Source organism: Thalia democratica, chromosome 3, assembly GCF_965202585.1.
Source record: "Thalia democratica chromosome 3, ktThaDemo2.hap1.1, whole genome shotgun sequence".
In the NCBI taxonomy this organism is placed as follows: Eukaryota; Metazoa; Chordata; class Thaliacea; order Salpida; family Salpidae; genus Thalia; species Thalia democratica.
Genome location: NC_139167.1, coordinates 24,032,939 through 24,051,423, shown reverse-complemented (window position 1 = coordinate 24,051,423; position 18,485 = coordinate 24,032,939). Strand labels below are relative to the sequence as shown.

Sequence of the window (18,485 nt, the reverse complement as noted above, 5' to 3'; positions counted from 1 at the left end):
CACTTAACAACTTATTATTATTGCACATTTGTTGTCAATACGATGGACCAAGCATCAAAACCTAGGTCACTTAAATCGAAAGACATATAAAATGAAGAAAAAAAAAACAATAAGAGTTCATTTTGTTTAAATAAATAATAAAAGCATAATTAAATTTATAATTAAAAGATTAAAACTAAATAAAATTAAAATTAAAATAATTTAACACCCAAACGTATACTTAGTAACTTATTTACGCTTTGATGCAGAAGGATTTTGTCTTTTCTCCCTCTTAAAAGCATTTTATCATTAACACTGTTATCTAACCTTCAGATCAACCGCAAAGTCACACATAGTCACAAAGTTATCAACTCCAACACCATTTTTCAGCCTTTCACTTATAGAAAAATGGTACTGCAAAACTCAGAAATAACATACTGGCTAGACTTGTTAAAATGCTAAGAGTTACTATGGTAATTCAGCAATGAAGCGTAAAAACTTTTGTTTGTTTTAAGTAAGTAATTTGACGCTTGAGTAAACAAAGCAGTGCTTTTTAATATGTTCGATACTGGCTGCTTAAGTCAATTATTTCACTGATTTTGTTGAAAAATTCGACAACTTTGTGGATCACTCACTTCTATATCAAAATACGATCACTTTAATCCAAGTCAGCCAAATTTATTTAAAAATTTATATAAAATTAAAATCTACTTAAAATTCAAAATACAAAAAGGATATCCATAGATGCTTGAGTAACTAACTTCTTTAAAAATAAAGAAAATACAAATAGCTTCAAACTGTGAAAGATTCAGGATTAAACTTTCTTTTGCTTTAAATGAAACGGTAAGCTGTTTTTTATAAAATAAATTTATACATTGGTACTGTACATCTAAAATAAGTATGAAAGATAAAAATAAAAGAACCGAAAGTACTTGAAATTAATACACTTGTACAACAAGCATCTTTTAGAACTTTTCTATTTTAATATCTTCTATTTATATTACGATCAAAAGTATAAAAAGAACATTTGAATAATACTTTAATTTATCATATAGTTTAAAACTAAATTTTGTTAGTTTAAAGTTTGATGTTACATATCCTTTTTCGAGTGTTATTGTATTATAAAGATTATATACATATATTCATGCCTACAGTTTATTTGAAATATGTCACGCTCGTAATAGAATAAAATCAACCCAACTAACATAATAGAAGAGGAGAAATTTGGATTCTAAATATATTTTTCTGAAACTATAAATTTGTTAAAATAAAACTCTAAATTAGTTTAGTTTTACAAATCATTTTAGCATTATTTATTATATTAACTTTGTTTTTTATGGTATTATATTTCTTGACATTATTAAAATTATGTTAAATTCTAAAAATATACTTAGATTTAATTATACTCCATTAGTATATATAAAAAGTATAAAAAGTAGTAGATTAAACTTTAACCAATAGTGAGATGGAAAGTTGTTAAAAATATAAGTTTTTTCCTTTTAAAAATAATTGGTGTTTAATTCAGACAACTTACGATAAAAGAAAAGTTAAACTTTGAACATTATTTTAAACTTCTAACTTTACAAACTGTTATTATTATTATTGCTACTTTTAATTGCAACTTAAGGTAAAAAATAACTTATTTGATATGTTTACATATCTAAAATTTACTCATATACAACATTTAAAGCTATATACTTTGTTACATTTAAATTTTGGAAGTTAACAATTTTTGTCTGCTTGAGACATATACCAACTAAAAACTATAAGGTTTAAAAAAAACATTACTCTTTTATTGTATGTTTTTGTACTAGTTTCAGTTTGTATAAATTATGACGACTTTTTTTTATTTAAAATTATATCATAGACATGCTAATAGCTTGATTTTTATATTTTGCGCTTCCATTTGTAAACAAATGACTAGATTTTAAAATCAATCTTATATTTTGTAATTTATTCGTATTTTGTTTTCAATGAATCTATATAACCAGTTATTTATGTTTAGAGTTGATAAAAAATAAAAACAAAAACTTATTTTTAAATTTATAAAATAGATAAACTATAATGCTTTTTACAAAAATGTTTAATTAGCTGTTAACTAGTTAGAGTTTTCCTTTCTTTTGTTAACATCTAATACTTGTTCAAAAATGGAATAAAGGTGTATTTAAGTTAATAACTATTTATCAGTTTACAAATTAGACACGTATATTCCTTAAATTTTAATGATACTGAAAAAAATGTGGTCCACCGTTTAAATGAGGCTTATGAAGGGCATAACTACGGCCATGATAATGCAAATTTTGATTGCGAAAGTTGTTTTTCAAAGTCATATAGTACAAAGTTACTACTACTATCTTTATTGGTGAATATTTATAAATGTTTTATTAGTGTAGTTGAAGTTTTAAAAAACTGTTTTAAATCTACCAGTACATTAACTTTGTTTTATATTTCAGAATAAATAAATAGTCAAATTACTAGTTAAATTTCGAAACAAAAAACGTAAGATAACTTAAAAATTAGAAATCATTGTCAAATGATGCATTGTTAAAATAATTTATTTTAAATGAAGCTCTTAGATAGTTTGAGAATATTATTTAATGGTTTTTGTTACATTATATATTGCTTACAATCTCTTTAAAATATTCACATAAGTATATATAAATTTTGATCAAAAAGACTATTTTAAACTTATTAAAATTTTTATTATATTATATGTTAAATCAAAGCTTAGAAATTTACAAACATAAAAGTTTAATTGCTTTAACAAAGTATTGGGAATGATTTTTTAATTTTAAATAATTTAAATGAATATTAAGAAAACTCAGCAAATTTAATTTCAACTAAAAAAAACATAAACAAATTATAAGATTCTACATTCTTAGAATATTTATATAAATCCAAACTACATAAATACTCAGTAATAACAGATTTTATAATGTACCATCAAATACATAGCTTTTATTATTTTACTTGCATCTTTAGCTCTTTATTAAAATATCTTGGTCAATTTTTAAAAACTTAGAAATATTTCACTAAAAAATTACTGCAACGTCACCTTCAAGCGTAGACTAAGTAGACTGATTGAAAGTTTGTTAGAAAGTTTGTTTTAACACTAAAAGTATATAAACACTTACTATTAAATTTAAATTATTTTAGAGTTAGATATTAGAAAAAGAATTGGTTTAAAAACTTAGATTTAAGAAGATTGAAAACAATAAAGTAATTTTAAACATATTATTAATAAAAAAAAATCAAACTTTTACGAAAAAATAAATTACTACAACCTTTTCTCTAACTCAGAGTTTACCAAAGTGGCGATATCGCCACCCTGGGGGCGATTTTAGTAAGTCGGAGGGGCAATAATTAGTAAGGGGGCGAAAGGGTGGGCGATAACTAGTAAGGGGGCGATTTTATAATTTTTAGCTGTCATAAAATTTTTACTTTTTATCCTGCTTTGTTACTAATTTTAGCTTGCTATTAAATATTTGACCCTGAGGTAAAACTTGAATAAAAAAGTTTATTTTGTTTATGTAAAATATAGAAAAAAAAACAAGTACTTACAACCCTTACTTTCAAGTAAATTACATATTTTCATTTATATGTTTTCTTATTTGACAATTACATAGATCATAGACGATCGGAATCCCTCTCACCATTTTATAACCTGACATAAATGTTATTTGGGATCATAAATGGTTTGTAAATTTCTAATTTATCTATTATCAACTATAACCTCATGATATTTTCAATTTTTTTTGAAAAGTCACTAAGTTAGACTAAAAAATAAAACTATACAGGGTTGCGAATTTACTTAGAACCTTGAATTTGACAATTTAGGCAAAAAAAACCTAAAAAATCTATAATTTTTAACAATTTCAACAGATTAAGAAGTAAAATTTTGATTTGATAAAAAAAGGCTATCATATAGATAAAAATATGGATCCCTTCGAGACAGATCTTTTTGAAGTAAACGACTTACAGCAAACCTTCTCAGACTTACAAACTGACCTTGAACTTAAAGTAAATTTTTCCAAAGAACGATATGAAAGCTTTTGGATTAATCAAAAACTAAGGCAGAAGTATCCAATCATTTGAGAGGAGTTTAGATTGTTGTTTATAGCTTTTCCTTTGTTGTTGAGAAAGCTTTCAGTTCAATTATCAACATCTTAAGCAAAAGGTCTAATCTAGATTAGAATAAAATCAGATTAGAAAAACTTGCAAGCAGTCATGAACCTCATCCTTCGCATTATATTAGACTTCAGTAGTAGACATTATTTTATAAAAGTTTTTTTATTTTATTTGATCTTTTAAAATAACTCTTGTTTAACCTGGTTTATATTATATTTAAGTAGCCTTATATAATAATAATTTTATTTAGTTATTTATTCTACAACAGGTTTGCATAATGCCTAATAAATATTAATAATGATAGACTTACTCTAGGGTTCGCACTTTTTACCCAAAAAAAAGTGCAAATTTATATTTTCTAAAATTTAACTTAAATAAAGTCTATTACTAAGTAAGTACTAATAAAACAAAAAATACACAATATATAATAGCTTATATAGATCTATTTTTTTAATGAATGTTTGTTTTATTTTTTAGTTGATTTCATGTTTATTCATAACTTTATTGCATATTTAGATTCATCATTTTGTAAAAAAAAAGGTAATAATTTTTGAATTTGTTTTTTTTGATTTTGTTCAAAGTGCGAACTCAAGCGTAAGTCTACTGTATTTATTAAATGATTTATACTTTAAATCTATTAATAATTTTATTTTGACCTAGTTAATTTTGTAGTTTATATTTGTTGTTTTACATTACACTAAAAGTTTTTATAGCATAGTGATTAAAGTAGTTGTTTGAAAGAAATTTATTTGACATATTTTTGTTATTACTTGTTTAATCTATATAAATAAAAAATTCTTGATAACAATTGAAGTTTTTATTTCAAATTTTTTTTTGGTTATAAAAGAGTATAGATTTAAGTTGTCTATTTGAAATGACTTCAAATTTATCATTCAAAAGATTCTTATACTCAATTTGATTTTCTAACTTGATTTGTTATTGTTAAAAATCTATATATCAAGGAATTTTTAACTATTAATACAACTGTTTTTTGTTTTATTTTAATTTTAAATATATGATCAATTAGAATATATTGTTTATTTTAAAAGTTCAACACTAGCTTGTAGCTTTTCACTATTTACTTCTGGTAAATTATTATAGGCTAATAACTAGAGAAAAAATAATTTTAAACAGTATTAAATATAGCCATCAAAAAAATGCTACAGTTACAAAAAAAGTTTTAACCTAAATAAAAGAATTTTTTAATCGATTAATTTCTGTTCACAGAATTAACTGTAAAACTTTTGATTTTTTTTGAATTTAGATTAAGTAAAAAGAAAATATTAAAATTAAGGTTTAGTTTCCTAAAGGTTATTCTAAGTTAAATACTATTTAATGGTATTCTACCACAAAACATATAGTTTAAAAAGTTTAAAATTAAGTTTTTAACTTCACAAGTAACTTGCTTATAATATATCTTAGCATTAAAATTAAAAATTTTACTGCATTAACTGAAGCTGTTGATGAAACCAATTTTTATGTGGATAATCAACCAGTCAGTCAAAATTCTTAAAACTAGATCAGAAATTGTGTTTTAATATTTATTTTATTATGCGTAAAATAAACTGTTCATTCTTTTATAGTTTTTTTAATCTCTAGTATAGTAATTTTAGAATATAACTATTTATAAAATAAATTAAGTAATTTGTGCGGCTTAAATAAGTTACTTAGAATTAACTTCTAAATTTCCGAAATTCGTTATATGATAGATTATTATAATGTCAAGTTTCAGTTAAGATTTCAGATGGGTAACGTACGGTTAAGATCTAGTCAAATTTCTACCAGCTAAGTAACTTGAAAACTACTTGTGCAAAATAAACAAAATTTAGTTTTTTGATATTTAATATCTTGAAATACACTTTCAATTTGGTTTTCAGTTCACAATAGTATTTCATAGGTCACAATAATAATAAATCATTTTAATACATTTTTGCTCGAGTTTTTTAATTTTCTTAAATGTTATTTTTTCAAATTATGCAGCCCGCAAAAAAAATTTAAATAGTTGAAACTAAAAAATATTTTTAGTAAATATGAGTTGCTGACTACCAAATTTGTCCCACACTAACCTAAAAGTTTCAATAGTTTAAAAACAATTCATATCTAAACAGGAATGATTGCAGACTACACAAGGCTTTTTAATAGTTTAGTATTTCAATACACTTTACTGGGCTTATAAGAAGACAACAGTAACTTATTTTCTCAAGCCCTGTAAACTACTTTGAACACAGCCCAAAAGTGCGTGCATAAGAAGTACCAGACTAAATTACATTTCCGACACAAATTTTTCGGCTCAAAAGTTTGTACTCTAGAGAAAAACTTATTTTTAAAATCGTGGGGGGCGATTATTTTTCAAATTTCTGAAAAGGGGGCGATTTAGAAAATTAGTTTGGGAAACCCTGCTCTAACTGCTGAAGCAATACACACATCTAGGTCTATTGGGTTTTTATCTAGATAGAGCATTATATTTTTGATTTAACTAGAAACAGTAATCTTTTAGAAAATTTAAATCACTATCTGATTATGACAGCTACAAACTGAAAATGACTGATGAAAGAATTAATAACAACAGTAGTTTATATTGTAAGCCTTAATTAAACTAGGTTTTGTTAATTATAATAACTGTGTCACAACTAAATACTGTTGAAATAATAACTTTTACTAACTAATTAACTTTCTATTACTACTTTAGTTTGTATAACGAGATTAGAAAACAAACAACTAATAATTTGATATTTTACATGTAGAAAATAAGTATATAAAATAAAGACAAACGATTACTATTAACAACGAGCAAATTTTAATTCGTGAAAAGTATACTGTCTACTTGAAACAGCTACAAACTGAAATTTATAAAACTACTTTCATTTATAGGAAGCATTATATATTATTTTTGTCCGACATAGATATTTAGAACATGAAATTTTTTTATTTAAATTATTACTTACCGTTTTTTTAGAAATCTAATTCAGAAAATTTTCAAATAAAACATCAATAGTATAAAGTATTAAAATCAGTAGTTTAAGAAATATGTATTAAACTATTCCAAAAAATAACTAAACTGTTTATCAATTTTAAATTTATATTTTTTTAATTTTAAAAATATTACTATGACTAAAACTTTACTCTTGCTGGCACATCAAAGTTAATATGCGTTAGGCCACGCTTAATGACGTCATTTGTTTTTTGCACAGAGAAATTAAAAACCTTACTGGTTAAAATCAAAATATTTTAGTTTAAAACTGTAAATTTTGTTTTTTCTACCTTATTTAGTGAACATTTTAAAGTCTTTGTAAAATGTTCAATTAATATGTGTAGTAGATTTTTAGATAACTAAAATAGTTTGTATTAATTTATCGACATTTGATATATAAATATATCATTGAAAATAAAGTAGTATTTTTTAAAACTTTTTGAACTCATTTAAAAGTGTGTAAAAAATCATATTGGAAGTCAGTTAAAGAAAATTAGTATGGCAATTTAAAATGCAAGGAATATAACTTCAATATCAAAACATTGAATTAAAAATCAATCCAATTTCTGGAAAAATTTACAATAAAATTTAGAATATAAAGAAGTTGTAATGTTTTTTTGACCTGATCAAGATTAAATCCATGTAAATTCATTTAAATAGACCGAAATAAATAAGTAGAGAGAATTTGATTATTTGTTATCATTGTTTAGTTATTTAAGGCTATTATGTTATGTTTAATTACTTTTTGTTTTATGTTTCACTTGATTAACTAATTTCTTATGCAATTATAGGACTATAAAAAATTAAAATTTTAAGATTGTTGTAACATTTGTAACACACTAATTAAAATTGTTGAAATATATTTGTGTGTAGTAATAATCTTGTTTTTTTTTAATAAAGTACAATAGTAGTCTAATTTTTATAGAAAATAGTAGTCTAAAAAAAAAACTTAAGAAATCTTAAATCAACAAAATATTTTTAAATAAAAAGTTTTTCATTGTACCTTCTTTCAGTTGTAGTAAAAAAAAAGTAAAAACAACAACAAATTTATTGGTTACATACATACAGTTTAATAAACATCTATATTACTACTTTCAGAAAACATTTGAAAACTAAACTCTTTTACACAGAAAACACAATTTACTAACTTACTGTCAGCTGCAGACAGTAACAAACTTTTTTATAGAATATTTATGAGCTATTTATGTTCTACTAAAACTTGTCATGAAATTTTTAGCTAATTTTATTCAAATTCTTATAACGTCACCTATGTTTAGATTAGTTTGTATTTTTTAGATCTTAATTAGCTGCTAACTTGTCAGATATTGTCCAGTTTTTGTTAACATCTAATACTTGTTCAAAAAAAAAGGAACAAAAGTGTATTTAAACTAAACAACTATATATAAATTTACAAATTAGACACGTATGCTCGTAAAATTTTAATGATACATTGAGAAACTGTGGTCCACCGTAAAAATGCGGTCTATGAAGGGTGAAAATACGGCCTTAAACATGCAAACTTTGCCCGCGAAATTTGTTTTTCAAAGTCTCATAATAAAAAGCTACATACAAATAATCAAAAAAATAACTTATTAAACAATTTATTTAAGTATTGTTATATTTTTATTTCTCTTAGCAAAACATATTGCACAACTTACTGTAAAGTAACAACTTATAAGGATTTAATAGTACATGTGTAAACTATGCTTATTGCTTATTTCCTGTATTTTTTACCCGGGTAATAAATAGAATACTTAATTTCCACATTTGTTATTATATCTAAGGTAGTTATTGGAAAAGTATTAAATTTTCACAATACAGAAATATAAGTTTCAAAAATAAAGTTGATGTAAAATGTTAGTGATAAAGTTTTTATTGGAATTTGACTTTTTAAATATGTTAACCTTACGAACATAAAAAATCATAGATATATTAATTATGTCGTAATATTTCTAAAACAAAAGCAACATTAATTTCAAATTTATTTTAGTATTATTGTAGTAAATGCCAAACAAGCCTAAGGGAGTATTAAATAATGAACAAACATTAAAATTTATATATAATTAATTACTGTAGCAAAGCGCATTATTATGCTAAATACTTTAGTGCTTAATTTAAACCAAAGAAGTGCAAGCCTTCAACTTTCAGCTGCAAGTTCTAAGACTTTTTAATTGGCTAAAGCTTAATTCACTTTATGTTAATGTTTAGTTCATTTTTTTACAGTAGTTTATATGTTTAGGTAAAAAAAAACTTCAACCAAGGCTTCTTCGCGCAAGTAACGTTGTTTTTGTTTTGAAAAGAGATGTTTGGTTTTAAATTTACTAAAACATTTTGTTTTATAATTAGGCTTTTTGAGTCTGCAATTTCAAGTCTTCGCTTTTCTTTAATTAATTAGAAATTTACGAAGCAGATGTATGGTTAAAAATTTATAAAACTGGGTAATTAAAATTAAAAACACTTTTATAAATCTAGTACATTATAAAAAATATTTAGGTTGTTTTCGTCAATTTTAATTATTAAGTAACATATAATTAATTTATGCACTTTAACAGGTTGTTATTATAGCCTATTTAATTTAACAACATCTTAAAAAAATCAGGTAAATCATTCTTAATAAAACTTTTAACATTGTATATATTTATACTGTTTGCTGATAACAGTTTCATATTAAGTTTGTTAGATTTTTTCTAATAATTAGAATGCTACGTTAAATAATTAGTTTAAGCTATAACGTCATGTGTTTTTTATTTAATCATTGTTTTAAAAATTTATTGCCATAATACTAGTTATTAATAGTTTTTTTAAATTATATTGTGCTTCTTGTAGATGAAATGTAAAATGCTAGTTAGTATTAATTTGCTAAAAATAATAAGAGATTAAAACTTTTTTTTTATTTATAGGTATTTATACAACAATTATTAATAAGTAATTTTTTTCATGTTTAGTTTTACTGTTTTAGTTACTTAAACCGTATTTTATTTTATTACTGAAACTTTTTGCTCGATTATTTGTATTTTTACTGAAATGGGTTAAATTGAGGTACTTTGGCGCAACTAAAGCTTGACAGACTTCTACTGACTTTGCAGGGTTCTTTTGACCAACTTTCATTTTCTACATCATAAATTAAAGAAGTACCCTTTTCACTATTAAATACATCAAGCTTGTTACCAATTGAAATAACGGAACGTGGGCAATCTAAGTAGCATGAAAAGCATTCATCAGGGGGTTTAAGTAAAACAAACTTTTTACAAGTCGAGTCATAAACTTCACATTTTTTTGCATAACCTCCAAACATATACAATTTGTTTTTTACAGCAACCGATTTGTGACCACATCTTTCTTCAACCATGTTAGGCATGTTTGTCCATTCATTAGCTACATGATCATAAGCTTCTACAGTTTTTAGTCGACCATTGTTATTTCCACCGGAAACAATAATTTTTCCCTCAAATACTGCACAAGCTGGACGGTGTCTTGCATTATTCATTTCAGTAATTTTATTCATGCTTAAGTCTTCTGCTTTAAATTTTAGACAAGAGTCGACTGCTCTTCTTTGATTAAATCCTCCGAAAATATAAGCGTTCCTCATAAATGTACACACACTAAAGCCAGAACGTTCATCGGGAATAATTCCTATAACATTCCAAGTTTTAGTATCACTTGAGTATTTTTCTAGAGACATTATACTTCTTAAATGATCATCATAGCCACCAAACACAAAAATGTCACCCTTTATGCAAACCATTTCTGGCAATTGCCTACCTACATCGAGTTTTGGTAAACTTGTAACATCATTGAGATTCTTTGCTTTAGTACTATGCACATCACGAACAGCTTTTTCTTTTTTCCAACCCCCACATACAATTATATCAAATTTATCTTGGTCACAAAATCTACTCTCAGTTTTTAAATTTCTCGTGTGGAAGCCGTTACTTTTTTCATCAATTATTTCATCTATGAAAGCAAGATTGTCTATGAAACACGAAATTTTTTCTGTAATGAAATTAATTGCAGGGACTGACAACAGCGATAGACGAATCTTCAAAATAAGACGTCTTGCATACATTTTGCGTTCTTTACAACTACCTAGCCAGGAAACTACTGCGTTATAAACTTCTAGTTCAGAATCAATGTTCAAGTAACTACTTGACAGCATTTTTGCAACATATTCGTAATCTAAATCTAAAAACTTTTTAGACTCGCTAATAACAGGGAAGAGACGTTCGATAAATAGAATCGGAGCTTTTCGTATATTTGAGAGCTTAAAAATCTGAGATAACTGATAAATAGCTAAAACATTGTTTAAATTAATTTTATCCTCAAAGCTTTTGTAGACTTCTTCATCTACATCTTCATTACACATTAATTTGTTAACTTTTAAAGATGAAATGAAAGTACTGACATCTGGCATCGTTTTTCCTACAAAAGAGTTTATTAAATAAAATCATGCTTTTCACAAACTCTATTTTGAAAAAAAACACTATAGACAATATTTAATCAATTGTTGAGCGTAATGTTTTACTTGTTATAAAATAACCTATTTAATTCTCACTACACATTTTGTTATAAACTTAGTATTAAAAGTTAAAAACAACAAGTAAACAAAATTAAAATTACTACTTATAATAACATCAATAAAAATTAGAATAGTTTGTATCTTAAATAACTTTACTTCAAAATGAAAAACTAAAACTAAACTACTGAAAAACGACTATGCAGTCTTTTAAACTAAAATAATTAATAGTTTATAACAACAAATTTAACTTTAAATATTTTGTTAGTACAAGTTGATAAGTGCCTTGTGTTTGCATGACGGGAACCACAGTTAGAATTAAACATAATTATTTTGATCATTTCATTACACATTTTTTTTTACTTAATTAGTTTTAAAAGTTAAGGACAACAACTTAGAAAAAAAATTACTATATTCAATTACATTAAGAGAACAAACGGTTGTCTATAAAAATCTTACCTTGTTTAATGTCCACCTTTCGTTTTTGCTCACGTTTTAAATTGAATAAACTAAAGGAATTGTCTTTACACTGCTTAACTAAATCATAGTCTAGAAAGTTTTTACAATGTAATTTACTATTTCTTTGTTCCACATGAGAGGCTCCATATTCTATTTTTCTTTTATCAGCTCTGTTAGAGCAGTTTGTATCCAATGAATCTTGGACATCATTGGAAATAACTTTATCCATGTTTTAGTTATTTCTGTAAATTTCTGTGTGCATAAAAGTTTATTATTAAATGGTTTTTTTATAGTTTTAAATAAGTGTTTCAAAATAAATTTTAAGCTATAATTTAAATAAAACTTTCACAACTAATTATCTAATAAGTAGTAGTAAACTAAAGCAGCAAAATCAATGATTTTGAAACAATATAATTTATTTTTGCCAATATTGAAGTCTTATTCATTTTTAAAACTTATTTTTTTTTTTGTTTTATTAAAATATTTCTTAATTCTATAGTTCAGTACTAAAGAACCAACAGAACTAGATAATACTAGCAAACAATTTAGAAAACATTATAATAAAAACATAAAACTTAGGGATATTTTTATAATTATTCATTATAATTTTTGTTTAATATTATTACTCAAACAAAAATATAAAGTTCAGTTTAATTGCTGATTGTCATTTGATGTTTCAACATTTGTTAATAACCTTTTTCTTACTTTGTAGTTATGCTGATTTTATATTTAGATATAAAGTTAATTGATATAAGTTTTGGAGATAATTAATATTAAAATATTTTCAAAATGTTTATGCTCTTTATTATCAACTTTGGAATGTATAAAATGATTATTTTATGGCATCATGTCTCAGCATTTTACAGCGTATGGTCCTCTAAAGTTTTGATGTAATTTTCTTACTGGATCTAGAATAAGTGATAAATTACCCTTACAAAGATATAAGAATTTTATTTCTTTATTTTTTGAACTTGTCAATTAATTCCAGAGTATCTAGTGTAAGTTTCAAAAACTGGCCTCATGGCCCCCTTTGACCTATTTGTTGCTTATGCCCCCCCCCCAGGGGGCAATATGAATCACTTTTGAAAACCCTTATCTAGTTAAAATTTTTAATTAGCTTTCTACAGACGGCATTAACACTGGATTATTGTTTGATAATGTTTTCCTATTTATACTGTTAACTATTTTACGTATAGTTTTTTATCATAAGGTTAAACTTCTACTTAGTAGCCCTTAAGATAAGAAATTTATTAAAAAACTATAAATACTGTAAATTTAAACAAAAAAATACGAATTTGAATTATTAGCAGCTTGAATAACAAAAATAGTCGTAACAGATTCTAAAGACAAATATAAAAAAAAACTTTTTTAGGTATCTTGAATACATTTTTTTAAGGAATTTAAAACAAAATAAAATAATAAAAATGTACCAAAAGTATGAAATACATTTTTAGCACTGTCTTTAACATATTAATTATACTTTCACTATCTTAAAAATCATTTTAAAACAAGAGGACATTTGAGAAATTTTTTTGCTCATAAATTTTAAAACACAACAAAATTTTTGTTTTTTGTTTTAAAGTATACTCTTTACAGAATTTACAGCAGAATGATAAAGTGAAAATAAAATAATTTTAATTTTTGAGTTATAGGGTTTATTTGATTGGTGGTAGAGCCCATAATAAGGTGGAAAATTTTGACTTTTTTGTCATTTGGGCATATCTTAAAACTAGATTTATTTGTTTAATGAATTTTTTTAGAATAATATTCAGTGAACTAACTTCATTGGTCAGTCTCTTTTATTTTTATAATTAGATACTTTTTGAAATATGAGCCTTATTTATTTAACTTTTGGTGTTTAATTATGATCTATTTGTTTAATCAAACAGTAATTTTTAAGAAAATCTAAATTAACTGAATAATAATAAATTTCAAGTTAAAAACTAAAAAAAATTTTTTTTTTTCTAATTTTAGTTTTATTATGTTGCTTGAAAAAAAATACTACAAAAGTTTCTTCATCAATTTTTTAGTTTCTGCACCATATAATCTTAGGACTAAAAAATTTCAAAATTTCCTACTTTTTCTATAGGCTATAACACCAACCCAATTAACCCAAACTCAAAAAAACACAGAACTTCAGCCATATCATTTAGCTAACAAACTGTGAAAAAAAAAAAAAACTAAATAACAAAAAAAATATTTATATATCTTTCTAAAACAAATTTTTGAAAGAAAAAATTCTTTAACTAAAAAACTATAAAAGTTTCAAAGTTTTTTGGTCGAGAAAAAATAACTTAAATTTTTCTTTTGTTTACAATTTTGGCTTTTGACTATCCTCAGTTTTCTAAGTTTAACATTTACAAAAATCTTACTAACAAAACTCAGATTTTAAATTAAAAAAATATATATATATACTTTTTTTCTTTGTTACTCACAGAATACAAAAAAAATTAAAATTCTTATTATTTTTTTTTAAATTTACACATTTTTGTTTCAATTGAAACCTATATACAATCTTTATTTTTAACATGTGGTTGTGTTTTTAACTTTTATAAATATTCAAAAGCAATACTTTTTAAGCTAGTATAAGTTAAATTTTTTTGACTATTTTGACCAAATTTAAAACATAAGAAAATAATAACCTGGTTTTAAAATTAGGTCTAATTTGATAAAAAAATTATTCATAAATAGTTCTTTTTTAAAAACTAAATAGATGAAAATTTACTCTACTTTTTTATTATTTTAGATAGTTTTTCATGTAATAACAATTAAATAAACTATTCATTATCATTATTATGGTATGAAAACTAAAAAAAAATATTGTTGCAAATTTTAAAACTATACACCTTATGCTTGTTACTTATTCACCTCTAAATACTAAATGACTGATTAAACTTCTATTATCTTATGCTTCTACTTAAAATAAGCCATTTTTGTACTCTTTTGGGTCTGATTTCTTTTTAAGGTCTTTCCCAGAATATCTGCCGAGTCAGCAATGAAATAAAATATTTATTTTTTTAAATTAGTTTTACCCTTAACCCCAATCCACCTAAATTAAACGTTATTGAACTATATAAAAAATAATGAATAAAATTATAAACAACAAAAAAAAGTTTTTTTTTTCGATGATGACTCAGTATTCAAGTATTGGGAAAACACCAAGAATTTCAATAAGACTCCTTATTTTTTGATTTGTTTTTTTAACGACTTATTTCATTTGTATAATTTGTTGACATTGATATAGTGGTATATACCAGTGGTCGTCAAGGTGAAAACTAGTGAACACGATTTTTGTTGGGGATCACTAAATTTTTAGGGTGTATAAAAGAGTTAATTTTAATTCTACTAGCTTATTTCAAGCGATAAGTTTAACATTCCTTTTAAGTTCAGCCCTAATGCTTAACTTTAAATTTACTTTACTAGATATTCTGCTAATTGACCACTCTAGTGTTCGGAAGGCTGAAATCAATTTAGTAGAAAGTTTTCCTTTCTACAGTTAAGAAAGCAGCTGTAACTAAAATAATAAAATGAAATCTATTAAAAATGTTCAAAAGATTGGAGAGAAGTGAGGACCTTTTGACAATCAACTACAAACTGAAGGAGAACCATAAAACCTATAGGACATCTAAAATACTAAACAGTTTTCATAACAGATTATTGTTGTAAACTTTCAGACACATTTAAAATATTCTTTCTAAATAACAACTTCAACTAATTTTTAATGCATTAATATAAATATGTTTATAAAATAAGAATTAATTAATTTCTATTTACATCAAGGTTGCAACACACTCATTATACTTAGTATACTAAGGAAAACTATGGACAGTATAAAAACTTTTAAGTTCTCAAGACAACTCAGGCTGGTTTAGAATTTTGTGTTTTAGTAGGCCAGCTTGTTTATGTTACTAAGAACTAAGATAATTTTTAAGGTTTTTAGAAAATATCAAGCTAAACTTTTCATTAAATGTTAAATGTGACTTAGTTGATCCAATTTTGATATTTTATAATTTTTTTTTTAAACTTGATTTCCGCTGTTTTAATAAGTTTTTTTAATTTTAACCTATTCATCATATATTGTTTTAAAATAAAACGAAAATTCTTGATGACATTTTATGATCATTCAATAGAGTTTTTAGTCACTAAAATTTATTGTGCAAAAATGAGAAAAAAAATATTATTTTATTTATCTTTATTATTATATTTTTTAATTATATTTAGACAGATTTTTAGTAAAATAGTCTTTATTCCCTTTTATATATACAACTGCATATAGCTAAATTTTCAAAAGTAATTTGCTCCAGCAACCTTTAAGCTAAGAAAGTATTTATTTGTACTCACTGTTTAGTGATTTGCCAACATAAAACAGTACTCAAAGAAATTCAAAAATTTATTTTTGAAGTGCAACAGATTCTCCCTAGTGCCCACTTAACCTGTAATCCTGGAATTTACAAATTTAGGCTTAAAACCTTAAACTTGAGAAAAAAGAAATATTGAATTTAGATGTTAAATAGTCAAATTTTTGATGTAACACAAAAAATATACTATATAAATACAAGTTTTTAGTCATCTTAAAAAAATGAAATGGAAACCACATTCAAAACAGCTTCTTTCAATGTTGTTATACTATTTAACAAAGTTTTTAACCTTTTACTTAAGTTTAAAATAAAAGTGGACAACTAACATACAAAAAATGTACATGTACTTACAAAACATTTTTAAAATTCTTAAAAAATTAGTAGCCTGTATGTATATATAAGCAGACTTGTCATTTTAACTTACATATTGTTTTAAAACTAGAGTCTTGAAAATATTAATAACTCAATAATAAGTATTTATAGTAACATAACTACATTAGTCATACTAAACAAGAAAATAAATTTTTTCAATGTTAAATATGGAGAAAAATGTAAAAAACTTTAAATTAATTTTTGTTAACAACAAAAGTACTTTTTTTTAACTACAATTTTTATCTTAATGATACATTTTAAAATTTTATGTACCTATAAAAGGTTGACACATGATGTTATATTTTTTAATAAAAAGTAATAATTTCTTTTTTTTTATAAAACTTTAAATTAGAATTTTTTCCTGCTTACTTGGTAAAATTTAAAACTTTAGAAAAAAGATTGTTTATAATATATTAGTTTTTTAATTTTCAACAATTAGTTATGTAAGTGTTTAAAAATTTCAGATAGAAAATAGAACATAAACAAAATTTAGTCATTATTTAAAACTTACATTAGATATTCTTGGGTTGCCAATGAAGAGCAAATAAAAAAATGGTCTTATTTGTTTTTAATTCTAGTTTTTGGAGTTTGAGGGGGACATAGCTTTTTTTTATTTAAATGAAGGAGGTCTTTCTAAAAAAGTTTAGGAAACCTTAATATAGACCATATTATAGGTTTTATTCAGTATTTTGGTTGCAAAAAATTACTAAATGTTTGTTGTGAGTGTACTTTTACTGTTATAATATACTTCTATTTCAATTATACTATTTCTTACTTCCAGCAAAAAATTATAATGTTTAGATGAAATCATTAAAAAAAAAAGGTTTTTTAACAATTTAATAATATATCACATATTACTAAAATAGTTTTATATACTAATTAAAGCTTTAGTTGCTTAAGTTGTTTTTTACACAGTTAATAAAAGACATATTATAAAATTGAGTTTTTTTTTTTGTAAAAAAATCAAGTTTGACTATTTGAAACTTTATGTCTAAACCCCTTTTAAGTTATTTTCACAATTTAAAAATAAATTAAAATAAGGTATTTGCTTTATATTGACCTTTACAAAAAATTATACAACTTCTGTTAAATCAGGCTTGCCAAATTTTTTTGGCAAATTCTATCAGATTTTTTGAAGTTTCTTTAGGTTTATAAAATTTAAAATTTTTGGGTCTCTTTTTAGTTTAAAATAAAGTTTAAGATGAAAAACTATGTTAAATAGTAGAAAAACATTGAAAAGATACTGTAAGACTACTTTAAATGTGTTGATGATGATAAAAAAATTATTTATATGTAAGATTTTTTGTCTCAAGTCAAGACTTACTACTGAACATGTTAAAATGTTTTTAGAAACTCCTGGTTTTTTTAATGTTTTTAGTTATAATATCCAGATTTTTTCCAATTTACTCAAATTCCAGGCTTTTTAGCCTAGTTTGTCAAATTTTAAGTTTTTTTACTGTTTTCAGGTTTTTTGCAAACCTAATAAATGTTAATTTAATTAAATTAAAAAAAAAAAAAAAGAACTTATTGAAATTATTCATTTAGAGTCAATAGTATATTTTACATCTAAGGCTAAGAAAACTCTACTAAAATTATATAGGTAATCTAAGAAAAATCAATTTGTAAGTTACAGAAATTTTCAAATGATAATTTACTAGGTTTAAATTACTATTTCTCTAAATGTGCTACTTTATGAAAAAAAAGT

At 23.8% G+C, this 18,485-nt stretch overlaps 1 protein-coding gene across 1 annotated transcript; it reads right to left on the bottom strand.

The window, feature by feature from the left end:
• Window positions 1-10,094: 10,094 nt before the first annotated feature.
• On the bottom strand, window positions 10,095-12,279 carry LOC145832126 (kelch-like protein 26). The gene is made up of 2 exons (XM_082939482.1): window positions 12,168-12,279; window positions 10,095-11,497 (listed from the first exon to the last, which is right to left on the bottom strand). Exons 1-2 carry the CDS (start codon window positions 12,277-12,279, stop codon window positions 10,095-10,097), a joined length of 1,515 nt encoding a protein of 504 aa, XP_082795608.1.
• Window positions 12,280-18,485: the final 6,206 nt, after the last annotated feature.